This window comes from Miscanthus floridulus, chromosome 1 (assembly GCF_019320115.1).
Source record: "Miscanthus floridulus cultivar M001 chromosome 1, ASM1932011v1, whole genome shotgun sequence".
NCBI lineage: Eukaryota > Viridiplantae > Streptophyta > Magnoliopsida > Poales > Poaceae > Miscanthus > Miscanthus floridulus.
In genome coordinates this window covers 136,367,266-136,392,595 of record NC_089580.1, presented here as the reverse complement: position 1 = coordinate 136,392,595, position 25,330 = coordinate 136,367,266, and the positions used below count along the sequence as shown (strand labels likewise).

At 49.5% G+C, this 25,330-nt stretch overlaps 1 protein-coding gene across 3 annotated transcripts; it reads right to left on the bottom strand.

Annotated features, from left to right (window-relative positions):
* Nucleotides 1-2,768: 2,768 nt before the first annotated feature.
* LOC136494638 (9-beta-pimara-7,15-diene oxidase-like) lies at nucleotides 2,769-6,146 on the bottom strand. 3 transcript variants are annotated; one of them, XM_066490825.1, is made up of 3 exons: nucleotides 5,708-6,146; nucleotides 3,609-4,533; nucleotides 2,769-3,529 (listed from the first exon to the last, which is right to left on the bottom strand). In XM_066490825.1, exons 2-3 carry the CDS (start codon nucleotides 4,512-4,514, stop codon nucleotides 2,891-2,893), a joined length of 1,545 nt encoding a protein of 514 aa, XP_066346922.1. In that variant the 5' UTR covers nucleotides 4,515-4,533; nucleotides 5,708-6,146; the 3' UTR covers nucleotides 2,769-2,890. The 3 variants fall into 3 exon arrangements, with proteins under 3 accessions (XP_066346922.1, XP_066346910.1, XP_066346913.1); XM_066490813.1 differs by lacking the exon at nucleotides 5,708-6,146 and adding an exon at nucleotides 4,856-5,656; XM_066490816.1 differs by lacking the exon at nucleotides 5,708-6,146 and having other exon boundaries at nucleotides 3,609-5,657.
* Between the last annotated feature and the right edge of the window lie 19,184 nt (nucleotides 6,147-25,330).

Here is a 25,330-nt window from a genome sequence, read left to right as displayed (position 1 = left end):
GTTCTACTAAAAAAACATCATCCGTAATGAGACCTCCAAATTCCTTTTGAGAATATTTAAATAAGATCTCCAATTATATCTTTATAATTAATCTTCTTCAAGAAAATTGCTACAAACGCATCTTTCTTACGTCATAGTAGAACTCAAATAGGATTTCAATATCAATAAGCATATCTATTGATGGTAGCTGCTTGTTGACCAAATTAACAACAAATAATATTTCATACCATATCATTATTGCCACTAAAAATTCAAAATCACCAAATTCATTTTCTGCCAATCTACATGCCAATGTATCCATCGCTTTCAACCACCTATAGTAAAGCCTCCCTTATTTCCAGCCACCTATAGTATAACCTTAGCACTGTCAACACGACTCTCCTAATGAGTAGATTAGAATATATGACTTAGAGAGTTTGTCCACTAATGTTATCTTTAAGAATTTGCCACCCCTTTGCAGAATTAGCAAGTGTTGTATAGAAGCGCTAGATAATTCCCAAAAAAAATCTGCTGCTTGACGACAAGACCGTGCCATATCCCATAGTGTCAAATCCAGACTGTGACAACCACAACTTGAATAAAAATGCTCATTTTCGACCCATTATCATATCGCTATCCACTCATGTTGTTTACATCAAGGTCAAGAATCTTCAATTCCTCTTGTAGAACATCAAACAATCCTTGCTTAGTGGTATCATATACATCCAAAAAAACTAAGAAGGATTCTTAATGCAAACAAAATCTAAAGATGTGCCAACATACCTCATTATCAAAGACATTTGTTCTTGGTGGCTAGCATCAGAAGTACAGTCAAGGATGACTGAGAAATACTTTTCTTATTTTAACATTTTTAATGATTGTCGTAGCTAGCAAATTTCTTAACTCATTCTGAATGGAAGGACCAAGATAATGATCACAAATTTATCACAGGTGATAACATGCTCTTTGATAATTGGGTCAAATTCAGCCAACATATGAACCAGTCCTAAGAAATTCCCATTGTTGTCTTGGCATAGCATGTTATTACCTCCATGAAATGATATATTATGTTCCGCTAGAAATTTTACAATCAAAATAATCCTGAGCAAAACTCTTCTCCAGTCCTCCCTTTCTATTTCAAGTTCTTATTGAGCAACTTTATCAATTGTTCCATTCTTCTGAAACCTGTGATGCAAGTCGTACCATGTAGCCATATCTATGACATGTTCTCTACTAGTTCCATGTTCTTTAAATCTAGTGCCAAGATGAATCCAATCACTCAAACCATCATTTGCTAGCTGACTTCTCACGAGCCCTATTCTCTTAACAATTTGTAGCAAAAGCAAAGCTCTTTGCTATACACAAGTCATTCTCTATCACACTTTTCTCCATTTGAGAGAACTCTAGTGTAAGATAATGCAGAAAACCTTTATAGGCAATTAAAGCACTTATCATTTACTACTTTTGCACTGTCCAGAATTTTGATCGACAACAAGAAGCAATGTTGTGTGACTAAGTGCTGATCACTAATTGAGTGGGTCATGAAACCATTGTCTCTTAGGCTAGTCTCAGCGAGGAGTTTCATGGCACAATTACTAAGACCGTCACATCAGCTTTTGTGTTAACCACAGGTTCTATAAAATGAAACTCTCTTTTATCTCTCTCTTCATATTAACCTGCTAAGTCATCAAATCTACTAAAGTGTCACAATATTTAATGCAAATGAGACTCAGATGAAACTTCTACAGTGACTGGCTTTATTTAGGTTTTGTGGTGCACCACTTAAGTTTTAATATGCCTATCCGGTTACAAATAAGTGATGTTTTTTTTTTTGTTGTTCACAGTTAACTGCTTCAAACTGGCTACTATATTTTATTAGAATGAATAAATTTATTAAATACAGAAAATATATATATATTTGTGAAACTATTTTTTAAGACAAATATACTAGTGTGTCACCTTAAAAATCATCAACAAAATAAATAAATATATATATATGTACTGAAAGTTAAAAAATAATTAGTTTATGTCATCGTGCAAAAACATTAAATATGTATCTAATATCAAAGAGTGAAGCATATCCTTGAATCGATTTTTTATGTTTGTTTCCTATAAATATAAAAAACAAAGAAGAGAAGCAATCATGGTCCTTTCAACACTAATCTTTCTGATCTATAAAATAAATATTTTCGCACCACTTAAGTTGTTGTTACAGTTTTGATTAAAAGTGGAGTTTATCTTATCAAAATCTAATTTAATTCAACTGATTGTCCAACTAAACAGACCGGTGCTTCACATATCGGCAACTAATTAATTCTTTAACTTGTCGAATTGAATTAAAGGTTAGAATGGGTCCTCAAAGGAAGCATGGAACTCGATGTAACAATGCACGGGTTGTACGAAATTAACGCTATGATATATTTACAAGTAAATATTTCTATGCTTTCTCCATGCTTCCGTCTTCTCAAAAGTCCAATCAACAAATTTATTAACCTCTATGTTTTAAATTATAATTTGCTTTAACTTTATCCCAATTCGCTTTAACTTTATCCCAAGTCATTTCTGGACCGCTGCACCTTATCCTATTTAGCATTCATCAAGCTGGTGGGATTGAATGTGGTGGTCAGCAAGGATAAGATTAAACGTTTTATTATGACGGCATATATAGAGGATTACAAAACTTTGGACGGCCAAGTTAAACTCTTTGTTAATGAAAGCTTATGCATGCACCAGAAAGTATTTTCAAAAATCTTATAAAACATTTTGCTCTTTCATCATTGTTTATCTGGAAGCGTATTTATTTGCCCTTACATTGTAGTGGATACGTGAAATGCTCTTATTTGATTCCCGCAGGAGAAATATAGAAGAAAGAAGCAAAAGGCACGACTTGGTTGCAACTGCAACCATCAGATCAAATCGACATGGGCACTTCATACGGCGAGGCCACTAAGTGCAGGCTGTTGGTTCTCCTGGCCGACGCACCAACAGTCATGTCCATGTCTAGGTCCTCCGCCTGCATTCCATCCGGAAGGCTCCAATCAAAGTAGTAGAGGAGCCGTGCCACTAGGATCTCCAAGGTGGATAAGCCGAAGCCTATGCCCGGGCAGATCCTCCTCCCATGCCCAAACGGCAAGTACTCAAACTGCGTAGTAGCAGCTTTGTAATAACCTGCCGCGCTATCGTGCTCAAATCTTTCAGGCACGAACTTGTCGGCATTGTCCCAGTGCGCTGGGTTCCTCGCGATCGCCCACGCGTTGACGATCACCCTGCTTCCTTTGCGCACCTCGTACCCACCGATGTCGCAGGTCTCCCGGCACTGACGAGGAATGAGAAGCGGGACGGGTGGGTAGAGCCTCAGGGTCTCCTTGATCACCGCCTTGGTGTAGTGCAGCTTGTCCATCTGGGATTCGTGTTCGTCAGAGCTTTTGTGGTTGAATGCTTGCCGCACCTCCTCTTGCGCCTTCTGCATCGCGTCAGGGTTCCGCATCAGCTCTGCCATCAGCCACTCGGCCACTGACGAAGTCGTCTCCGTCCCTCCTGTGAATAAATCCTGAACCAAAATTCAAGTTATGTATTATGGCAGTAGCAAGGAAATTAAACAAGTACAAGTATCAACATCATGTATTTACCAGAATGACTGCCTTGATGTCTGTGTTGTTGATGGGGATCTCAAATTGCCCCTCATCACGAATCCTCAGCATGACGCTTAGAAGGTCGTCATCTTCTCCAGCAACGGTTCCCTTCCTCTCCTGCCGTCGTGCCTCCCCCTCCGAGATGATCTTGCCAAACACGTCTTCGAGCTGTTGGTGTGCCCTCAGTAGGCGGCGTTTGGTCCCGGTGAGGGCGTCCACCAACCGCAGCGACGGGAAGAGGTCCGAGAAACAGAACCCTGAGATGTTGCTTAGCACCACGGAGATGGCCGACAGAAATTCTGCCTTGAGGTCCCTGCTGCAGCGGTTGCCAAACGCTGCCCTTCCAATTATGGAGTTGGTGCACGACAGGAGCAGGCCGCCGAGGTCCACGGGCTCTCCGCCGGCGGCGGCAGCACAGAGTATCTCCCTGACTAGGGACATGGTCTCGCTGTCCCTGATGGCCGCGAACTGCCTCACCTTGGAAGCGTTGAGGAGCTCGACCGTGCACATCTTGCGCAGCAAGCGCCAGTAGTCGCCATAGGGCGCGAAGGCGATGTCGCGGTTGCCATAGCAGATGATCTCCGAGGCGAGCAAGCTTGGCCGCGACGCCAGGCTTAGGTCCTTCTCCCGGAGCGCCTCCTGCGCCGCCGTCGGCGAGGAGATGACGACGGTGTCGATCTGCCCCAGCTTCAGGTACATCACCGGGCCATGCTTCTGAGCCAGGTCACGTAGGGCGGCCTGCGGCTGCGAGGTGAGCAGGTGGTGGATGCATCCGACGAAGGGGAGGGCCCAAGGACCAGGAGGCCTCCTGTTCATGGATTTGCTTCTGGCTTTGTGGCTAAGGAATGACACAAGGATTAGCATCAGACCCAGCAAGAAGGTAGTGGCTGTGCTTAGCTCCATGGAACAAGATCACCGGTTCCTGGAGGAAATGGAGAAACATAAGTTGGATATATATTAGTAGATTTAGATCTGTGTATAGATAACAGATAGTTGAAAACGGTATCTACTGATGTCTGATCTGTATGTGTAAATTTCTCAGCTCATCATGTCCATGAGGAGAAGCATCATTAGTAAGCATCATTAATAACAAAAAGAACATGGGGCTTTTCCCTTCATCAAGTATATATAAAAATTTGCAGAATTGTTTCACAGTTACTAGTACATGACAGTGTGGTGCAAGTGAACTGACGGAAAGGCAAAAATGTAGAAGAATTCGTTACCAAAAGGCTGTAGTTCCTTACTCGTAAGTCTTAACGGTGGCGTTGAGAGATGTGAAGAGGTGTTGGTCCCAAGTTCCCAACCAGGGCAACAACCATGGAAGGGAAGCTTGACGGGAAGGAATAAGCCAAATGAACTCGGGACTCATTTGCTAGACAATAGTTAGTTATATAAAGGCGACCACACACACTCACTCACGACAATCCCCTCAACTTGAGTTAGCTTGAGGACCAAAACAGCCAGCTCAAGCTGGTAAACGAGCCGAGTCGAACTGAACCGATCCGGCTCCTTATCCATCCTAGCATGATTGGTTGCCCGGCTCGGGCCGTCCGAAGGCCCATCCGGCACCGCGCAATGCGCTTCGGCCTTGTTTGATTCCCTGCCTTGCACCATTTGCCTGCTTCGTTCCATTCCTTTCCCCTCCTCGATCCCGCACGTCTTAGTCTTCTCGATTTCTCATTCCCAAACGAGCCGGGATAACTTGATGCCCATGTGTAAGACATCCAAAACTCTGATGCATGCGTGCAACCAAACACGATCCAGTATCTAGACTAAAGGCCCGTTTGGTTTGGGCGGTTCTCGGCAGGAACTGTTCCCAGTGAACGCTAGCCGTATAAATTACAGAAGGAATTCTGGCTGGAACGATTCTAGGTTACCAAAACCTGGGAACCGAACAACTCTTAAGTTTCAACCGAACATAGCACAGTGCACGGTTTCAGCCTGCTTCCCATGAGCGCCATCCCCGGAGCAACGAATCAGGCCCTATATGAACGGTTACCAGCAGTAGGAGGAAAAACGGACGGTACAAGTTGCAGCAGTGCGTCTGTGCAGTGACCAACTTTTTTATCAGGAAAAGGCGTAAAAACAATTCATACACGGAGTAATCCTTGACGAACAGTTTTGGGCGCTCCTCGATCTGATTGGTCTTCAGGAGCAGCCCCTCAGAGTCACCTTGCAACTTGCCTTGGCCATCCATGGAAAGGGGCCGACGGCCTCCACCTTGTGCGTTGTGCGGTTGTGCCCCTTGGTGGAGTTCTGTGGGAGCACTGGGAGCTTGGTGCCTGGAGAGGACGTGAGGCGCTGCAAGCGAGGCCAGTAGGCGGCCGCAGCGGCTGGCGGGCAAAGGCGTGGTCAAGCTCGCTGCTGGCATCGGGGCGCATTTGCTTGTAGACAGACGGCACACGGCAGTGCGGTCGGCGTGGGCGTGAGCGGCGCCAGGGGGAGCGGAGTGGGTGATGTGTGGCGGCGGCGGCGGCGGACATTGAGGGAAGGCTCCAGCTCCACTGCCAAGGGTTGGAGCTGGAGGCACATTGGGCCAACAAATGTTGTTGGGCTTCAGCAGTTGGATTGAAACAGGAAGATGCGGCAGTTGGACTGAAAAAAACGTGTCCAGTCAGTCGTGGCAACACACCACACCGTGCGAAAAAATACACGTGTCATCACTGATCAATGGCTAGGTGCATTATCTATGGCCGGTGGCCACACTCGCCTCCCAATTTCTCTAGTTCCGCCACTGGTCATGCCCGTAAGACACGTCTATTCCACCTCCAGTGAAGATGGCATAAAAATGATAATAAAGATATTACTCCATTTCTATAAAAGAATTATAATTCTAACACAATACTAAAGTTTAACTAATTAGATTAAAAAATATAAGAGTATGGCTAGCGTCTAGACGTTCGAACCCTAGCCCGAGTCCAGAAGCCCACGCTTATCCCGCCGCGCTCTCCACCCTCACCGTTGTGCTTCACCTTCTCTTGCATGCTCGCCCCAGCGTCGAGCACTCTGCTTCCTTAGTTTGGCATGCGCCAGCAGCGCCCTCTCTAATGCATGCAGTTGCAGGAGTAGCAACAATTTTTCATCCGCATGCATGGTTCCCACGCGAATTTGCTCCACTCATGAAGAAATGGAACGGCGCTCGCCCCGCCTGTTGCGACTGCACGCCCACCCCCCGCGTGCCGCACGCAACTGCTGCGCCTACACGCCGTGCACGTACGCATGCAGCTGCGCGCCAGCCTATTAATGCGCACACAGGTGGGGACCGCACCACAAGCCTATTTACGCATCACACGCCGGCTTCACTTGTCTCGCACGTAGGGACCGCTATGCCCACGGGGACCGCATCTGCATGCACCCGCTTCCTACACCCGTTAATGTTACAACATGAAAGCACCTTCTCCAACAGACATTTGAAATAGGTGAAACATTTACAAACATGCGTTTGCAATGTATGTGTATAGCAACTACAACATCCAGATAATATACACTTATAACATACGCCTAAAACAGATCAAACATTTTGAATAGACGCTCGCATCACATGTCTGAAAAACATGTGTGTCGGGGTTATAACTCCGGGATGTCTCAAGGCACCGATTAGTCAGTGGGCCACGCAGCCCACAATATATCAGCTAGCAAAGGTCTGAACGACCGAGGTCCAGCCGATCCAAAAAAATCAGGCCAAGCGCTAAGGCGAAGATTGGCCACAACCCCTTCATCAGACTTAGTCGCACAGCGCACAAGAAGACACACGACCTTTCCACCATCCCGACCCCAGGGAGGAATGGGGAGAGGTCGAGCACAGCTAGGCACGCCTGCTCTGACAAGGATAGGCACGTCACTCTGACCCCGCAAGGACCGAAGGGACAACAGTCACTTTGGTCCGGTCAGACGCCATCCTACGCCACGCGGTGCAGACAAGACAACACCGCATAGCGATGACAACCGGTACAGTGATCCACCATCCAAATACGGTCGACAGGATGCATGTACGATTCTACCCACCATGGGATAGGATCCACAACGAAGTCCTTGACTTAGAAGCCGGCCAACCTGGCGGGAGCCACGACCCCAATGATCAGGATCGTGGCCCTCAGTCCCTCAAACTAACAAGGCGATCGACGACCCAGGGGCGGCTACCAACTCCTGTATGACATCCTCGAAAACCAGGAGGCGACGATGAAAACCACAACGAGGACCACATCACGCACGACAGCTAGCGAACCACCACCGTGCCTATAGTGCTGCCACGGCCGGTACAGTAGCACCACGTCACAGCATGCCACGACGTGGCCACAAGACCATGATGACAACCACGCCCAGACGTACCCCACAAGACGGCATAGCTTAGAAGCCAAGTTAGCTAGAACCTCCCTCAGGCTCACGACCCTTCGATTGAGAGAACCTTCTTCCTTGTATGCGCCCTGGCCCCAAACTCTATATAAGGGCAGCTAGGGCAGCCCTTTGGGGATCCATCTTTTATTCACTCATTCTTACACTGTAGAAGGGCTCCTGAAGCTTACCTTTGGGCAGCCCGTCTCCTAGTTCCATGTCTCCTACCTCTTCCACCATTCTTGCACCACCTATTGTAAGAACTTCAGAGCATTCAAGCGAGGAACACGTACTCGATCATATCTAAGACTGGACATAGGGCTTCAGCCTGAACCAGTATAAATTCTCGTGTCTTTTGGATGCTACCATCATCTTCCTATAGCAGCGCGGTAATCATTTAAATTTATTAGTCCAATTTACAAAACACCGACAGTTGGTGCGCTAGGTAGGGGACTGTCGCGCACTCTCGATTATTGAGTAGGAAGTGATGGCTCCTCGCACTGTTGGAGAACTCGCTGGTGGAATGGCCCACGGTGGCCACATCTGCCATGAAAACTATGAGTTCACCGGTGTCAAAGGGCCAACACTCGCGTCTGCCTACAGCCGCGGCCCAAACCTCCACCATACAGATCTTGGTCCCATGGCCCATGGTGGACACACTCTTAGAACTATCTCTGGCAGCGGCATCCCAGAGTTCACCTACATAGGGGGCCAATACCCTCTCTCATCACTAGTCATGTCCAAGTCTTCTGACTAGGAAGCCAGAAGACCATGGCTCATGACAAACTCACCCAGTGAATGGCCTCAACCGGCCACATCTTTTGGGGAATCACGAGGTTATCCACACTAATGGGTCAGCGCCCATCACCAGCTTCTGCCCCATCTAGGTCAACCACATGGGAAGCCTAGACATGGTGGTGGAAACATGCCTCGAGCAGTGTCTCCACAACTAGTAGAGCACCGTGTATCAAGACACACATGAGCAACAAGATCACCCACCGCCCCGCAGCATCATCATTAGTAATCAAGTGGCTACTCGGCGCTATGCCTTGCGTAGTCAAGTTTGGAACCAGAGCCCAGCCCTGGTTGACGGACAAACCACCCGTCATGCCTTAGTAGACTATCAGCTGCCACTCCGAGGTGCGTGCATCCGAGGAAGCGGACTCCCTAAGCGCACCGCATGCCGCATCGAGCAGACTAAACTACGTTGCATTCAGACCCCACTTCCATAGCGACAAGTCACGCCAGCTCCTCATCGAGAGTGGCAACCACACCCATAGGCGGGGACACGGCGACCGCAATGTCGTTGTGCCACGAGAGCCCAAGCACTATAAGGCATGAGCCTCCCTAATCGGAGGCTACAGCGAGCCGAACTCGAAGAAGTCACCCTCGGGGGCTCACGAGCCCGCCAAAGATGTCAAGATGAGAAAGATCAACCTAAAGCCATTTGAGAGGTTGACCCATGCTAGTTGCAACCATTCCAAGCACTGAAGAAACACCCTCATCAGCTTGCGGCCCAAAGATCGCAATGACTTCACCACAGACAAGCACTTGGGGGCTCGTCGTGCCCTAAGCAACGACGGCTAGATCCACGATGGCTTTTGACACATCGGTCAGTTACATCGGCTTTGACTCTAGCTGCTCTATCCAAGCACATCCACATACACATGTAGGCTCACCCATAAGTACCAGAGAGCTAGAACCAGAGCCAACATGTAGAGCGAACCAAAGACCATAGCTTCCACACATCAAATCCTAGTATCACTTGGATACCCGAGTAAACTAATCTGACTCACGCAATGTCCTCTCGCTTGGATACCCCACTTCCACAGCAACATTTTGTCGTCCTCTCACTTTCTTTCCGTATCATGTCGGATCTACGACCTACCCTCAACGTCCTGTCACTCCGACAAACCACACACATTTTAGCCCTATGGGCTAGCCCCTTGTCTAAAACACGCATTCATGAGCATAGGACTAAGGGGATGAAGCACATTCCAATTTGGACAAAAAAGTAAGTGAAAGAATAGCAGAATGACAAACGAATACGCCAAACACACATCATATACATGTAAAGGCTGAACACCATCCATCGTTGAACAAAGGACTTGCTTCGAGCCTCTCTGTCTGTACTCATGGTAGGACAGATCGGCGAACTGATTCCCAACCTCTCAAGCGCACCAAGGTGCCATTCAGACCAAGCATCATGGACCAGCTCTAGGGCAAAGTTAGGCACTCGCATGCGAGAGTGAAAGGAAACAGAATGTCGCTCTACCCGAATAGGTGGAATGTGGACAGACGAATCATGTACCCTCTGCTCATTTACCTCTTGCATAGAAATAGATCTGCAACCCATCCCCAATGCTTTGATCACACCGCTAGGCCATGTAATGTTCTACCCTACGGGCCAGCCCCCAAGTTAGAATGCACACAAGGCCTAAGGAGATGGAGCAATTCTAGCCCAAACAAGAGGAATGCAGGTGGCGACATGATAGATGAGCTCACACACCGAGCACCTCGGCGTGCATCCAAACGACAACACCCACGAGATAACAAGGTCGCTTCATTCGGTCTATCGGTGACCGCTCCTCTGAAGGGAGGACCAACGACAAAACGACAAGTGTGCTGCCTCTCCCAGGGTGGGAGCCACACCGAACCAGCCCATGACCAAAGTATCCTTGACTAAGGTGGAACACGCCATGGCATATGAACACGAACTCGCACCGCAGCCTGGCAACAACTCGACGACGGGCTAAACCAAGCAGGACGATTCACGAGAACCATCAGTAACCTAGGTGCCACAAAACTCAAGCGAAATTCCTCACACCATGACTCACCAAGGCAAATCAGTCAAACAACCAATAGTGCAACAACAAAGAAAAAATCAAAAGAACAATGCATGCATTGAAGTCTTAAAGGCTTACACGTTACAACCATAAACATTAAGGACCATTGGCTCCTAAGCCATGGGCAAATACATCTGGTCAAATGCACTACAAGACTGGATGTCAACACAACCCGAGGCTACACTGATCGTCGGATTCCTTCCTACTCGCGATAGACACCTCATGAAGCGGAGAGACTGGCACAAGGCATCTCTAACCTTTGGATCTGCACTGCGAGTAGGAGAGGACTGCCAAAAGTAGCCTCGGGGAGACCTTCCTCGTGGAGCTTCCTCTAACATCCGAGGAAGAGGAGCCCTATGAGGAATGGCCCCAACATCGCTTCTATTGGAGCCAAGGAGGAACGCTTGGTGATGAGCCAACTATCGCAGGGTTGAAACCGTGGCAAGCATGTTGTTGGAGTCAGTGTCAGAGTATGGGTCTCCGATGGCTTGGGTGGACTTAGGAATACAAGAATCACATAGAGGAGACACAATGGTTTATCCTAGTTTGGGCCAATTTGGTCCCTACGTATAGTAGCTGATGATCCTTATACTCAAGAGCACTCAAAATTGGGGGTTACAACAGAGTGTAAAGGAAGAAGATTTGGTAGGGGGTTAGCTCGGTGCTAATCCAAAGGTTGCCTCACCATCGGTGGTGCCTTCCCCTCATCGAAGAGGAGGAAGATGTTGGGATGCGATGGAGAAAAGGCTCTTAGTGCCCCTCTGTGGGTTGCCTTGCCCTTTGTGCAGAGCAGAGGCTGGTGGAATGGAGTGTCTGGTGATTGAAATGGGATTCTCCCCCCTCTTGGTCTGACCTTATCCCTTATATAACAAGATATGTTGGGTACATGGTGGTTTAGGGGTTTAGTCTATGGTCTACATGCGCTGGAGTCCAAGAGGGTCTTGCAGTGGTGCGCCGTGGACCGTCATGGTGCCTTGTAGTCAAAGAAGCCTTGGGCGTCGTCTAATCACTCTGTTTTGGCACTCTGCGTGTCAAGCGGTGTCAGCTTGGATCGACCTCCCTTAGGTGAGACCTTCTAGAGTCTTCTTGGTGGTGGAGGAGGTCAGCTCTAGGGGTTGACGCATGGGCCCAGAACTCTATGATCCCCCAGAGGTTGTGGGATGCTTTTTCTTCTTGTGTCATGCCCTGGACGTGACCCTATTGGAGGAGCAGTTGGTAGGGCCACACCTAGGGAGTGGCGCCAAGGAGCCCTCAAGCATCGGTAGCTCAGGGCCTATCTTCTTGTGTCTGGGCCTTAGTTGGTGTCATGAGCTAAGCAGGAGCCAAGGATCGGGCTAGGTCATGCCGTAGATCAGGAACCCAAGGCTCAAGGAAGCCCCTGAGCCCCAGGCGGAAGCTGTGGTTGAGTCAAGCTCGGCTAGATCTCTTTGCCAGAGGGTGCGCGTGAGCGTGCCCGATGGGCATAGCCCCTAAGACCCTAGGAAATACTAAAGGGGTCGGTGGGAGGGTCTTCTTCATTTGGGAACCATAGGACCCAAGGCTTAACATACCTGTATGTTAGGATCTCGTTAGGAGCCCTTGAGCCCTTCATGGCCTTACCTGGTGTGATGGTGATGAAGGGTCGAAGTCAATCATCTGGTGACCGAACCCTCCTTGGCAGGGACATCTTCTACTAGCGAGAGCGTTGTGCCCTGCTTGGGGCCTTCTTCTCCAAAGTGATGGGCGTTGCTCGGTTGTTAGGGCTAAGCAAAGATGGTGTTGATCCCTTCATGAGCCTATGTCGCATGGGTCTACGACTTGAGTGAAAACTCAACAAACTTGTCTAGGAGTTGCTGACTATAGGCCTAGGGGTGCCCTCCTTTTTTATCAGAGCCTGCCATGGGCTAGGTGATCAAGAGCGCTGGGCTCGGGCTTGAGGCCGTCTAATCATCCATAGCGCCACGCCCTTCTAGGGGCTATGGTAATAGGTCTTGATCTTCTCGAGCCGGCCTTCTAGGGCTGACCCTCCACGGCCATAGGTTGGGGAGATAGGAGCACATTGAGGCTTGGACGGAGGCCCTCATTGGGCCCACTCCTCAGTGGCTCCCAACCCATCTTCAGGGAGTTGGTTGGTTTTTGGGGGATGTGCCACCTGAGCACCCATCGATCGGGGGGTTAGGCTGCTCCATCTAGGGAGCCGGCATAGCCCCTAAGCCAATTGTGGGGCCTCCTTGCCAGCAGAAGGGGTGGCTTCTAGGCGCATCCCATCCGCTGATGCCTTGCGCAGGCGGTTGATGGTGTCTAGGCTGTCATGCCTGGTGGAGGAGTTATGGCGTGTAGCCCCCACGTCGTCTAGCCTAGTCTAGGAGATTGGACACTAGGGCCACATGGAGCAGATCCAGTGGAGGAGGAGCAGTGGCACTTGTTGCATGTGGATCCAAGCTGTTGATGATAGCCGGTGGGCTCGAGGGGAGCCGGATCCCCCCAAGTCCCATAAGGAAGCGTGCATGGAGTGGGCGGCGCGTGTGGTGGAAAGCAGAGCAGGGACTTGACTCATTGTCAGTGGTTCTCTAACTCCACCTTTACTGCGTGACCGTCATTACGCAACCGCTCGAAGGCATGCTGTGGGGATTGAAGGGACACCTAGCCGGTTCCCTAAGGCCCTTTCTAACCATTGATGGCTGATTGGCGGGACCAGGGCCACTCATAGTACATCGTCCAGGCTATAAATGGGAGCCCTTGGGGGACATGGCATCTTCAATCCCTTCCTTTGGCCCCCTCTCTTCTTCTTCCTTAGATCCATCTTCTTTGGCGGTGATGGTAGTGGCGATGAAGTGCGATGCTTTCCTCCGAGTGAGCTTGGTGTTGTCTACTGGGCAACTACTTCTTCGAGGGTGGAAGGACTCTAACAACACGATGGCCACAGTGGTGCAAGGAGGGGGGATTAGGGTTTGCACCGAGGGATGTTGTCCTTTCCTCATGCACTGCCTCCCACGATACTTCCTTGTCTGTGCGTGTCGCTATGCCTCTTCCCCGTCATCTTCTTCTGGAGGGTCGAAGAACCCCAGCGATGTAGATTGTTGGGGCCCCCTCTTTTATCAGTAGAAGAGAACCTTGTCCACTATGGGATCCACCACCCAATGTAGAGCTAGGCCCAGAGAGGGAGAGGATGTGGCCCTTTGTTCATCATCGCTGCAACTGTGGAGGCATTCCCAACTTCTAGGTTAGGAGAGTCACGCCCGGGCTTCCCCGTGCTTGTCTTCGAACTGCATGGCCCTGACTAAGACCTAGTCCAAGGTCAGGGCAATGGTGTAGGTAGTTTTGGGGTAGCGGTTCTTACCGTCGTATAATGTAATCAGGTCATTCCCAATTGATGAAATGAAATTACTTTTGTTTGTAATCCCATTTTGCTCTTGACTCTTACTCAAAGACTTAATCCCTCATTGGGCTAGGCTATTATGATGATAGCCTTGTTGGACAAGATTGCCGCACCCATGCTGCTAATGGGTAAGTCCATGAAAACCCTAGGTTTATGGTCGTTCCATGCCTCGGTCATGTCCCCTAGAGGGGAGACCTCGACTTCCTGACTGAGCCACTCATATAGTTCCTAAGCCCGTTTATCGGTACTCAGGGGCTTGTTGCCTCCCTCATTGTTTCACCATGAGTAGCTATAGGTCTATACTTAGACATCACTCATCTAGATGGTCGGGGTGCTTCTAGGTGCCCTGGCTATAGCCATGTGGGCTCATCTCCCGAGCATCCCTCACACTTTTAGTTACTTTGAGCAACATTGAAGCCTAATGGGCTAGCCTTGAACCTTCAGTGATGCCCCTTCTAGGGGGCCTAGACCAACATGTGGTGGGGTGGAACGATCCGATGAAGGATTGGGAGATAGGCAGATACCTGCAAAGAAAATAGAATGGACACAAGAGAGGGGAAAGAGGACATAGCTAGTAACGCGATGGCCGAGGCTGCTCCATTAGTGCCTAGTCGATCTTTTGCCTGCTCCTCCTGCTCCATCCACCCATCCTTTCCTCACTCAGGGGCCCTCTGTAGTGGTTCTCCTTCAAAAAGGTCAGTAGATGGTTAGTTTAGTCAATCCCTTGGTGCAGCCAAGCTTCCGCTAGGGTCACCCGGGTTAAAGGAGACAATGACTAAAGCAAGCGAAGCAAGAGGGTTGGTAGGATGGGACTTATGTTGGTTTTTGTTGTTGTAGAGGTAGGTAGGCGGGCCTTGGCTCAGGAGGCATCACTTCTAGGCGGATGGCTCGGCGATGGCCTTCCCTTGTGGGGAAAGGTCAGAACTCACCTCGATCATGTTAGCCCCTTCTGAGGGACCAAGCGCCTTGATGGAGGGGCCAACCGAGCCACCGCTGCCACTAGAAGCCTTAGGTGCCTCACCAATGCTCAGTCGGTCAAGCACCACTGTTGCCTTGGTTGCTTCCTCCACCAAAGCCCCTTCTATGTCATGGCCTGAGCCATCAGGAGCGTAGGGGGCAACGAGTGCGGCTGCTTGGGTGATGTAGCCTTGCTCACAGTGGTAGGCTTGCTCAAAGCTGCCCTCGACAGTGATGACCCCCTTTAGGCCAGGCATCTTGAGCTTTAGGTAAGTGTAGTTAGGGACGACCATGAACTTGGTGAAGCATGGTCAATCGAGGAGGGCGTGGTAGACGTTGAGGAAGTTGATGACCTTGAAGGTGAGCTGCTCCTTACAGAAGTTGTCTAGCTAGACATTGAGCCGAATGCGCCCAAGGGGCATGGCTTCCTTCCTCGACATGATCCCATAGAATGGTGCCTTGCTAGGGTGCAGGCTGTTCCAAGGGATGGCCATCTTGTTGAGGGTGCTGGCATAGAGTATGTTGAGGCCACTCCCCTCATCCATCAACACCTTGGAGAGGTGTATGGTACACACGATCGATCTGACCATGAGCAGGTAGTGCCCTAGATGTAGGTCATAGTTAGGGTGATCTTCTTGGTCAAAGGTGATGGCCGTCTAGGACCATAGCAGCCATGTCAGGGCGGCGAGGGTGTGGATGATGTTCACCTCCTGCTTGGTGATGCGGCGCTACTAGCGGGACTCATACGCCTAGGAGACCCCAAAGATCGTGAGGCAGCACTTGGCCTCGAGGAACTCATTGTCTTCCTCCTAGGTGTTGTTCGCCGGGTCATCGGCCTTTAGGGCAGGCATTTGGGTGTTACCTTATTGGTTGAGGGTGCTATGGATGTAGCCCTTCATGGTAGCGCAATCCTTGAGGAGGTGTCTGGCTTGCCCCCCATGGAATGGGCAGGGGGACTTGAGCACCTTCTCGAAGTGTTTCGGGCGTGCACCGCGCCTATGGGGCTGAGGTCTGGTGGCACAATCGGCCGTGACCACCATTTCCTTCCCGCTACGCTTATGGTCCTTGTTCTTCTTGTCATAGCATCGCTGGGATGAGGTAGGATCGTCGCCACCATCGCCACCACTAAGGTGGCCGGTGGCCTTGACTTTCTCGATGAAGTTGGCCTAGACTGCCTTCTCGTCGGTGGTGTACTAGGTGGCAACATCCAGGAGTTCCCACATTGTGCATGGGGTCTCACAATCGAGCACGTGGATGACGGCCTCGTAGGTCATGCCGCAGATGAAGGCATTGATGACATCAGCGTCGATGATGTTGGGGAGATCATTGCGCTGAATGTACTCCTAGAGGGTCTCGTTGGCCCTCTGCCTGTAGTTGTAGAGATCCTAGGAGTTCCCTGGGTGGGTGTAGGTACCCTGTAAGTGGCCAATGAAGACTAAATGGAGATCGCCCCAAGAGCGAATGCTGCTAGGCTCGAGCTGCTCGAGCCAAGCTCTAGTCAAGCTTAACAAAAGCAAAGGAAGGTACTAGAAGGCAAAGTCATCATCTGACCCCCGGCCTTCATGGTGATGCGGTAGTCCTCTAGCCAATGGTCTGGGGTTGGTCTCGCCATCGTACTTGGAGATGTGCATCGGTGGCCAAAAGTGCCTAGGGTAGGGGGCCACCTAGATTGCTACCCCGAACACTAGGGGGCCAAAGTGATTTGGGGCAAGACCCCTGCCCCATTGCTTAGGGGTATGGGACTATGCCTGAGCATGGCGCCTGGCCTTAATAGTGTCGCGGACATCATGGTCATCGCCGATTCAGTGGCATGTGGGGGGACACCAAGGAGAAAGGTGGCACCTTCGCTAATGCCGAAGCTTGGTGCCCCGAGTCCATGGCTGGTTGGAGCTGTTGCCAAAGGTGTCACCGCTGCTCTCCTCCCCCTCCCCCCGCCGGTGGGGCATGAGCGTCGGAGTGGTACCCATTAGCGGTGGCCATCATCTAGGATGGCCAGGAGAACACGATGCGGTGTTGAGAGGCCAAACTCTTTGCCTACTACTCGAGAGTGACGTGAAGGAGCCGCTTCACCTCATTCATCCGCTCGTTGGTCTTTAGGTCTGGCGTGTCGAAGATGTCTTCTAGGCGGCGGCTGCCATGTTGTACACCGCATGGGGGAAGCAGAGGCCACTAGGAGCCCCTGTATGGGCATTGTCATTATCACCAAGAGGGTGCATGGCTTGCTATCGTGTAAGGTCCCGCCTTCTCCTAAAGGTAGGCCACGTGGTTGCGAGGACTTTGGTCCGGCGGCACGAGCCCAGGCGCCTCCTTAGATAGAACCTCACCATCGATGTGGTAACACATGAGTGGAGGGGTGTTGTAGCCAATGTCATCGGAGTCATACTCTAGGCCATTCCCTAAGAGGATCTTGAGGAAGGTGCAGAGCGAGGGGACATCAGCCCCCGTCGCACTAGAAAGGATGGCGCTTCACGGCACCTCACGACTGATGAGGTGCTCTAGCTCTAGCTGGAAGGATGTTGTCGCATTCTGTATCCCAAAAGGCAGGTCTAGGAGGTAATACCAGAAGCGATCAAGTGGTGGGAGCATCTCACCGATAGTGATCTGGTGGTGGACGTTGGCCAGCATGTAGAACATCTGGTGATGGTCCGACACGGTGGGGTTCAAGCCCAGACCACTCTAGATCTAGTGAGCCAGAACCTCGAGATCTGCTCCCAAGAGTCCTGGTGGAGGAGGTAGCACTAGGGACTTGTTGCCCGCCGACGTAGCCCCATGGAGTCGACGAAGCTCACCATAGTAGTCAGCAATGTAGGCCAGGGTCCCAAAGTTGAGGACCTGGCCCAGAGCAAAGACATTGCTATGACGAAGAGCTCACTAGGGAAGTGGACACCACCATCTAGGTGGTGACGCCTACTCCAGCGATGAGGTGGGTGGCTCCAACCACCGTAGAGCCAGAATCATACTTAACGCTGCCCCCTACCTTGCACGCCAGCTGTCGTAGGGTCAAAACCACGACAATCATGTTCTTCAAGTCAGTGTCAGAGAATGGGGCTTTGGTGGCTCGAGTGGACTTAGGAACACAAGAATCACATAAAGGAGATGCAACGGTTTATCCTAGTTTGGGCCAATTCGGTCACTACATCCAGCAGCTGATAATCCTTATACTCAAGAGCACACAAAATTGGGGGGTTACAACAGAGTGTAAAGATAGAAGATTTGGTATGGGGGTTAGCTTGGTGCTAATCCTAAGGTTGCCTCAGCATCGGTGGTGCCTTCCTCCTCATCGGGGAGGAGGAAGATGATTGGATGCGGTGGAGGAGAGGCTCTTGGTGCCCCCTCTTTGGGTTGCCTTGCCCTCTGTGTAGAGCGAAGGCTGGTCGAATGGAGTGTCTAGTGATCAAAATGGGATCCTCCCCCCTCTAGGTCTAATCTTATCCCTTATATAACAAGATAGATTGGGTACATGGTGGTTTGGGGGTTTAGTCTATGGTCTATGTGTGTCAGAATCTAGGAGGGTCTTGCAACGATGCATCGTGGACCGTCGTGGTGCCATGGAGTCAAAGAAGCCTTAGGTGTCGTCTGGCCACTCTATTCTGACACTCTACATGTCAGGCGGTGTTAGCTTGGATCGGCCTCCCTCAGGTGAGATCTTCTAGAGTCTTCTTGGTGGTGGAGGAGGTCGGCTAAAGGGGCTAACACATGGGCCTAGAAGCCCACGAGCCCTTGGAGGCCATGGGAAGCTTTGTCTTCTTGTGTCATGCCCCGGACATGACCCTATTGGAGGAGCAGTTGGTAGGGCCAGACCTAGGGCACGACACTAAGGATCCCCCAAGCATCGGTAGCTCAGGGCCTGTCTTCTTGTGCCCGGGCCTTGGCTAGCATCATGAGCCAGGTAGAAGCCAAGGACTGGGCTTGGTCATGTAGTAGATCAGGAACCCAAGGCACGAGGAATCCTTAGAGCCCTAGGTAGAAGCTACGATTGAGTTAGGCTCAGATGGATCTCTTTGCCATAGGGTGTGTGAGAGCGGGCCTAATGGGCATAGCCCCTGAGCCCCTAGGTGATCCTAAAGGGGTCAGTTAGGGGTTCTTCTTCGTTCGAGAACCATAGGACCCGAGGCTTAACATACATGTATGTTAGGATCTCATCACCAACGATCGTGAGCCGCTGAGTCAATTCTCGAGTGCTCCTAGGTTAAGATCTATAGGATGAAAGGTCTCCCCACAATAGCAAATTGCGGAACGCCTTTCCACCCTTTAGGGTCCCCCATAGATGTCTAGACAAAGGAGCCACATGCGCGCCAACCATGGGGGAGCCGAGCAGCCCAGGCCACCCATGATATTATTCCTCCCCATCTTCATGGAAGTTCCTCTAACACCCAAGGAGGATGAACACCAGTGGGACCTAGCAGAACTCAATCTTGAAAGACCCTTCCCAGTGATGGTGAAGTCATCGGGACAAGCCACGAGCCATGCGACCTAGGGAAAGCAGCCACTCTCTCAAATTGAATGCCTGAGAAACTCAAAAGCTAGGAAGAAGGAGGGGGCGAGACTCGCTACCCTCCTCCCCCTCGACATAAATAGACGGTGTGAAGATGAAGGCAAATAAGATGGTGGTTGGCATTCAAGATGGGTGCAGACACCAAGACGTACTCGCAACCCAAGCAACGAAAGATGCAGCGGTCTAGTCTCCTAGACATCATGAGGCCCAAGAATAATCATGGAGGTATATGAGGCGCGTATGTTTTCCTTAGTATTTACTAACTATTCCTATGACCCCATGGTGAAGGGGAGGTAGCCAAACGAAAGGCTAAGTGACAGATGTCGGCGAGGAAACAAATCCCAAGTAAGCATTGTATTTTTTTGTTCCCCATACTTGTCGATTCATGCGCTCTCATTTTATGGTGCACAACTGCTCATGAGTAGGCTTCGCTAGGACACGACGTGGCTAGAGGAGGCCAACAGCACCCTAGATTCATGTGCCAAGTGACCCACCACATCCACGACCCCACGTCATGTTTAGGAAACCTTCTCTTATGCTGGTTGACAAGATCCTAACATATAGGTATGTTAAGCCTCAAGTCCAATGGTTCCTGAATGAAGAAGACCCCATGACCACCACCTTTAGGATTGCCTAGGGGCTTAGGGGCTATGCTCATCGGGCACGCTCGCGCGCACCCTCTGGCAAAGAGATTTAGCTAAGCCTGACTCGACCACAGCTTCCATTAGGGGCTCAAGGGCTTCCCCAAGCCTTGGGCTCCTGATCTATGGCACCTTTGGGCCTAGGCCTTGGCTCCCACTCGGCTAACAATGCCAGCCAAGGGCCAGACACAAGAAGACAAGCCCTAGGCTATCGATGCTCGGGGGCTCCACGATGTTGCTCCCTAGGCGTGGCCCTACCAACTACTCCTTCGAGAGGGTCACTATTGATGGTAGTTAACTACCATTGTAAACCGTCAATAAAACATGTATAAGGGCACAATTGTGATCACCAACAAAGGTCTAGGGGTTTAAACTAACAAATTCTACGAGTTTTGGTGAATCAGTATTTTCTGCAGGGTTTATCCATAAAACCATCAAGTCGGACATACAAGTCAGAATTAATCATGCTTATCCACCGCGAAATGGGCACTAGAAGTTTCTAGAGGACTCCAGAGGACCCCACACCGAAGCGAGAGCTAAGGGGCTACCATGTGGGGTTAACTGACCCCACCTGTAGGCCATCCGGCCCCTAGGTGCACCTATCAGCCTCCATATCGCAATGTCGGTTCTCCACCACCTCGTAGGTTGCATCTACGCCGGTCTTTAAGTTGGTTTGATCCAAGGGCTCATGATAGACTCTCCAGCCTATATATATCAGCCCCTGCTCTCCTCCCTTAGTAGATCCCTAAAACCCTACTTCATATCTTCAGGATCAGAGCTAGCAATCAAGAGAAGATTAGTCCTCCATAGAATCTAGTATTATAAATAGAATAGTGAGATAGAGAGTGAGATAAGAGTTTGGAGGAGGTGCCGGCCTATCGGTGCTCACTCTACGGCTTGTACCTTGGCGGATCCAAATTCTACTTGAGCTTGTTTCTGATGATTCTCTAGTAATCAACTTCTAATTCAAGTAAGCATTGTGTTTATATTGCTCATCAGGTTCACAACTCTTTGAGTGCTTTAATCTATAGGACGCTCTAGGTTAAAGTAGTAATTGTAGGTGTAAGAGTAGTGCTTAGACTGGGTTACTTGTGGATGTGCCCTACATTCTGGATCGGTGGTAGCTCACGAGGATGACTCTTATAGCCTCGTTGAATCCTCTGTAGTCCACCTCCCATTTGTAGGCCTAGCAGGACTTAGTTACTATAGGAAACATACTCTACTTGTGCTTCCCTTGGTAATATCCCCAGTTGAACAATAGAAAACATAGTTTACTAAAGTTAGAACTAGAAGACCTTTGTGATCTCCTCTATACTCCTATTATCTTAAGCCTTGTTGCTACCCCTAGTTAAGTTAGACCATAGTTAGTCTCACACATTTCCCTATGGATACGATACTTGGAATACCTCTGGGTGAAAGCTACAGCGATATCCGTGTGCTTGTGGATTAATCTGTGTGCGTTAAAATATATCAACAGTCACTGTCCGAGGCATGACACAAGAAGACAAAGCTTCCCATGGCCTCCGGGGGCTTTCGGGCCCATGCGTCAGCCCCTAGGAGCTGACCTCCTTCGCCACCAAGAAGACTCCACAAGGTCTCACCTAGGGGAGGCTGGTCCAAGCAAACATCTGTCTGACACTGTAGAGTGTCAGAATAGAGTAGCCGGAACGATGCCCTAGGCTTCTTCGGCTCTAAGACACCCTGACGGTCCATGGCGTACCACTGTAAGGCCCTCCTAGACTTCAGGCACACATAGACCATAGACTGAAACCCCCAAACCACCATGTATCTGACCTATCTCGTTATATAAGGGATAAGGTCAGACCTAGGAGGGGAGAGGATCCTAGTTCAATCATGAGACACTATATTCCTTTCCATCTACCTTCGCTCTACACTGAGAGCAAGGCAATGCGGAGAAGGGCATTGAGAGCCCCTCCTCCACTACATCCCATCATCTCCTTCCTCTTCGATGAGGGGGAGACTCCACTAGCGGCGAGGCAACCTTAGGATTAGCATCGAGCTAACCTCCCTACCAAACGTTCTTCCTTTACACTCTGTTGTAACCCCTAGATTTTGGGTGGTCTTGGGTATAAGGATCATCAGCTACTAGACGTAGGGACCGAATTGGCCTGAACCAGAATAAATTGTTATGTCTTCTCTGTGTGATTGTTCTATTCCTGAGTCCACCCAAGCCACTAGAGACCCCATATTCTAACAACAACTCAAACAACATGCTTGCCGTGGTTTTGACCCCACAACACCGGTCCTTAGGAGGACTCAAGGCCACAAAAGGGATAGGGCAGGGAGGAGATGGGCCCCCGTGGCTCTAATCATTGGTGCAGAGCCACATGACCATCTCTCCCTGTGTTTGAGTCATCCGCTTTGAAGTCTTCTGGGTTGACCTCCTCTAAGGAGAGGCATCTTGCCCGCTAGCCACTACGGAGGTGGTTGGGGACCGATGGGATTGACGGCCAATGATTTATGGGATGTCTCTCAATGAGGCACAACCAAACTCCACATCAATTGGGGACGATATCGGGTCCCACTCGAATTACCCATCGACCTCAACGAGGCACACCATTCCGACTGTGTGGTAGCACTACTCCAAGTGATGAAGCAATGGTGAAGATCATGACGATGGTGATGGCATGGTGATGATCAAATGCTTAAACTTGAAAAGAAGAAAGAGAAAAACAAAAGGCTTAAGGCAAAGGTATAAATAGTAGGAGCTATTTTGTTTCGGTGATCAAGACACTTAGCGAGTGTGATCACATTTAGGTTAGATAGCCATACTATTAAGAGGGATGAAACTCATATTGAAATGCGGTTATCAAAGTGCCACTAGATGCTCTAACTCATTGCATATGCATTTAGGATCTAGTGGAGTGCTAACACCCTTGAAAGTATTTTGTGAAAATATGCTAACACATGTGCACAAGGTGATACACTTGGTGGTTGGCGCATTTGAGCAAGGGTTGGAAACTTCACCGGCGGAGTGTTCGCCCATAGAGTGTGGATAGCTCGATGGTGCCACCGGCGCCCTAGACAGAAAAGACAGGGGTTCACAGAGTGACCAGATGCTGATGGTGTAGTGACTGGACACTGGTGGTGTAGTGACCGGACGCTGGGTTCAGAGTTCGGTCAGTAGCAGTAGTGAGCATGCGTCTTGGTCTTGTGACCAGACGCTGGTGCGAAGAGTGACCGAACGCTGATAGGGTGCGTCCGGCCAGTGCTGACGTATGCTGATGTGAGGCGCATAGAGGAAACATTGAGTGACCAGACATCGGGTGAGTCCGGTCAAGCATGACCGGACGCGTCTGATCGTGAAATTTTGCGTTTGGAACCTTACTAGAAATGATCGGACGCTGGGGTCCTACGTCCGGTCACTTTCTAACTGACGCATCTGGTCATAACTTGATCGTTGAGATCGAGCGATCGGCGTTTGAAGCCGATGACACATGGCAAGCATCAGGCGACCAGACGCTGGGGTCCTGCGTCCGGTCGAACTGACTGGAGCGTCCGGTCACCCCAAGTTGTGCCCAATGAAGAGGTACAAGGACTCTATTTCATGGGGGCTTCTATTTAAGCCCCATGGCCAGCTCAAGCTCACACTCTTGGCTATTTGTATTGACATAGCAACCTTATGAGCTTAGCCAAAGCCCTCCCACTCATCTCCATCATCGTTTCATCATCATTGTGAGATTGGGAGTGAACCCAAGTGCATTGCTTGAGTGATTGCATCTAGTGGCACTTGGCATTCATGTTTTGCTATGGGATTCACTTGTTACTCTTGGTGGTTGCCACCACCTAGATGGCTTAGAGCAGCGAGGATCATTGAGCAGAGGTTGGTGATTGTCTCCGGCTTTGATCATGGTGATTGTGAGGGGTCTTATGCCTTCCCCGGCGTAGAGCCAAAAGGTAACTCTAGTGGATTGCTCGTGTCATTGAGTTACCTCACTTGTGGGTAGGTTCTTGCGGTGTCCAATTATGTGGATGAGGTTCGTGCAACACCTCTTAGCCGTCGAACCACTAAGTGTTGGTCGACACAACGGGGACTAGCGTGCCGGCAAGCACGTGAACCTCGAGAGAAAAATTGGTTGTCTCTTGCCCTTTGGTATTCTCCTAGTGATTGATTTAGTATTCATCTTGTAATTGGTTCACTCCTCTATACGGCGGTATAATCACCCTACTCACTCATTTGTATTCTTCCAAACTAGTTGTGGCAAGCTCTTTAGTGTAATTAGAATTGAGAGCTTGCTTTGTTATTTTAAGTTCATCTAGTGAAGCTCTTTAGAGTAGCAAGATTGAGAGCTCTTAGTGAGTAGTAACATTGCAAGTTGTGTGCCTAGTAATCATTGCAACTAGAATTGTTGGATATGTGGCTTGCAACCCTTGTAGAGCTAGAGCAAGTTTACATTTCACTATTTGTCATACTAATCAAATTGCTCTAGTTGATTTGTAGATTTTTAAATAGGCTATTCACCCCCCTTCTAGCCATATTAGGACCTTTTAAGTGGTATCAGAGCCGTGGTCACCGTTTGATTGAAGGCTTAACAACCTCGGCGTCAAATTATGGCTCAAGTTGTGTTCAACCATGTGGGGGGCAAACCACTGTTCTTTGATGGCACCTGCTATGATTATTAGAAGAGAAAGATGAGGATGTATCTTGGTTTAATCAATGATCAAGTATGGGAGGTGGCCAAGAATGACTATGCTATCATTGATCCCGATGACCCCACCAACCAAGGCAAGACCAACAAGCAATGCAATACAATGGCTCTCAACACCATATATTGTAACACCTCAGTGTTATGGTTGCACTAAAACACTTGCATCACATGAGCATGTGCATCATCATCTCATTCATAAGAATCATACCATGATGCATGTTATCATTTCATGTGTATTTCTATTTGAATTGCTTGGTTTTATGCTAGCATTTGGTGTGCTCATGTGTGGTCTATACAAATGCATGTCAAATGTCCTCTTAAACAACTTAGCTACACTTATAATGTCATTAGGAACAATGTTCATGTTGACCATATTGCCTAATTATGCTTCCAAGTAATAGTTTGACTTGTGTTGACCCC

Bases quoted from the DNA above. Each gene is read 5' to 3' on its own strand.
- LOC136494638 (XM_066490825.1), bottom strand. From the start codon at position 4,514: ATGGAGCTAAGCACAGCCACTACCTTCTTGCTGGGTCTGATGCTAATC. The intron at 3,530-3,608 runs GTAAATACATGA...ATTTTGGTTCAG, and splicing joins ACATCAAGGCAGTCATTCTG to GATTTATTCACAGGAGGGAC.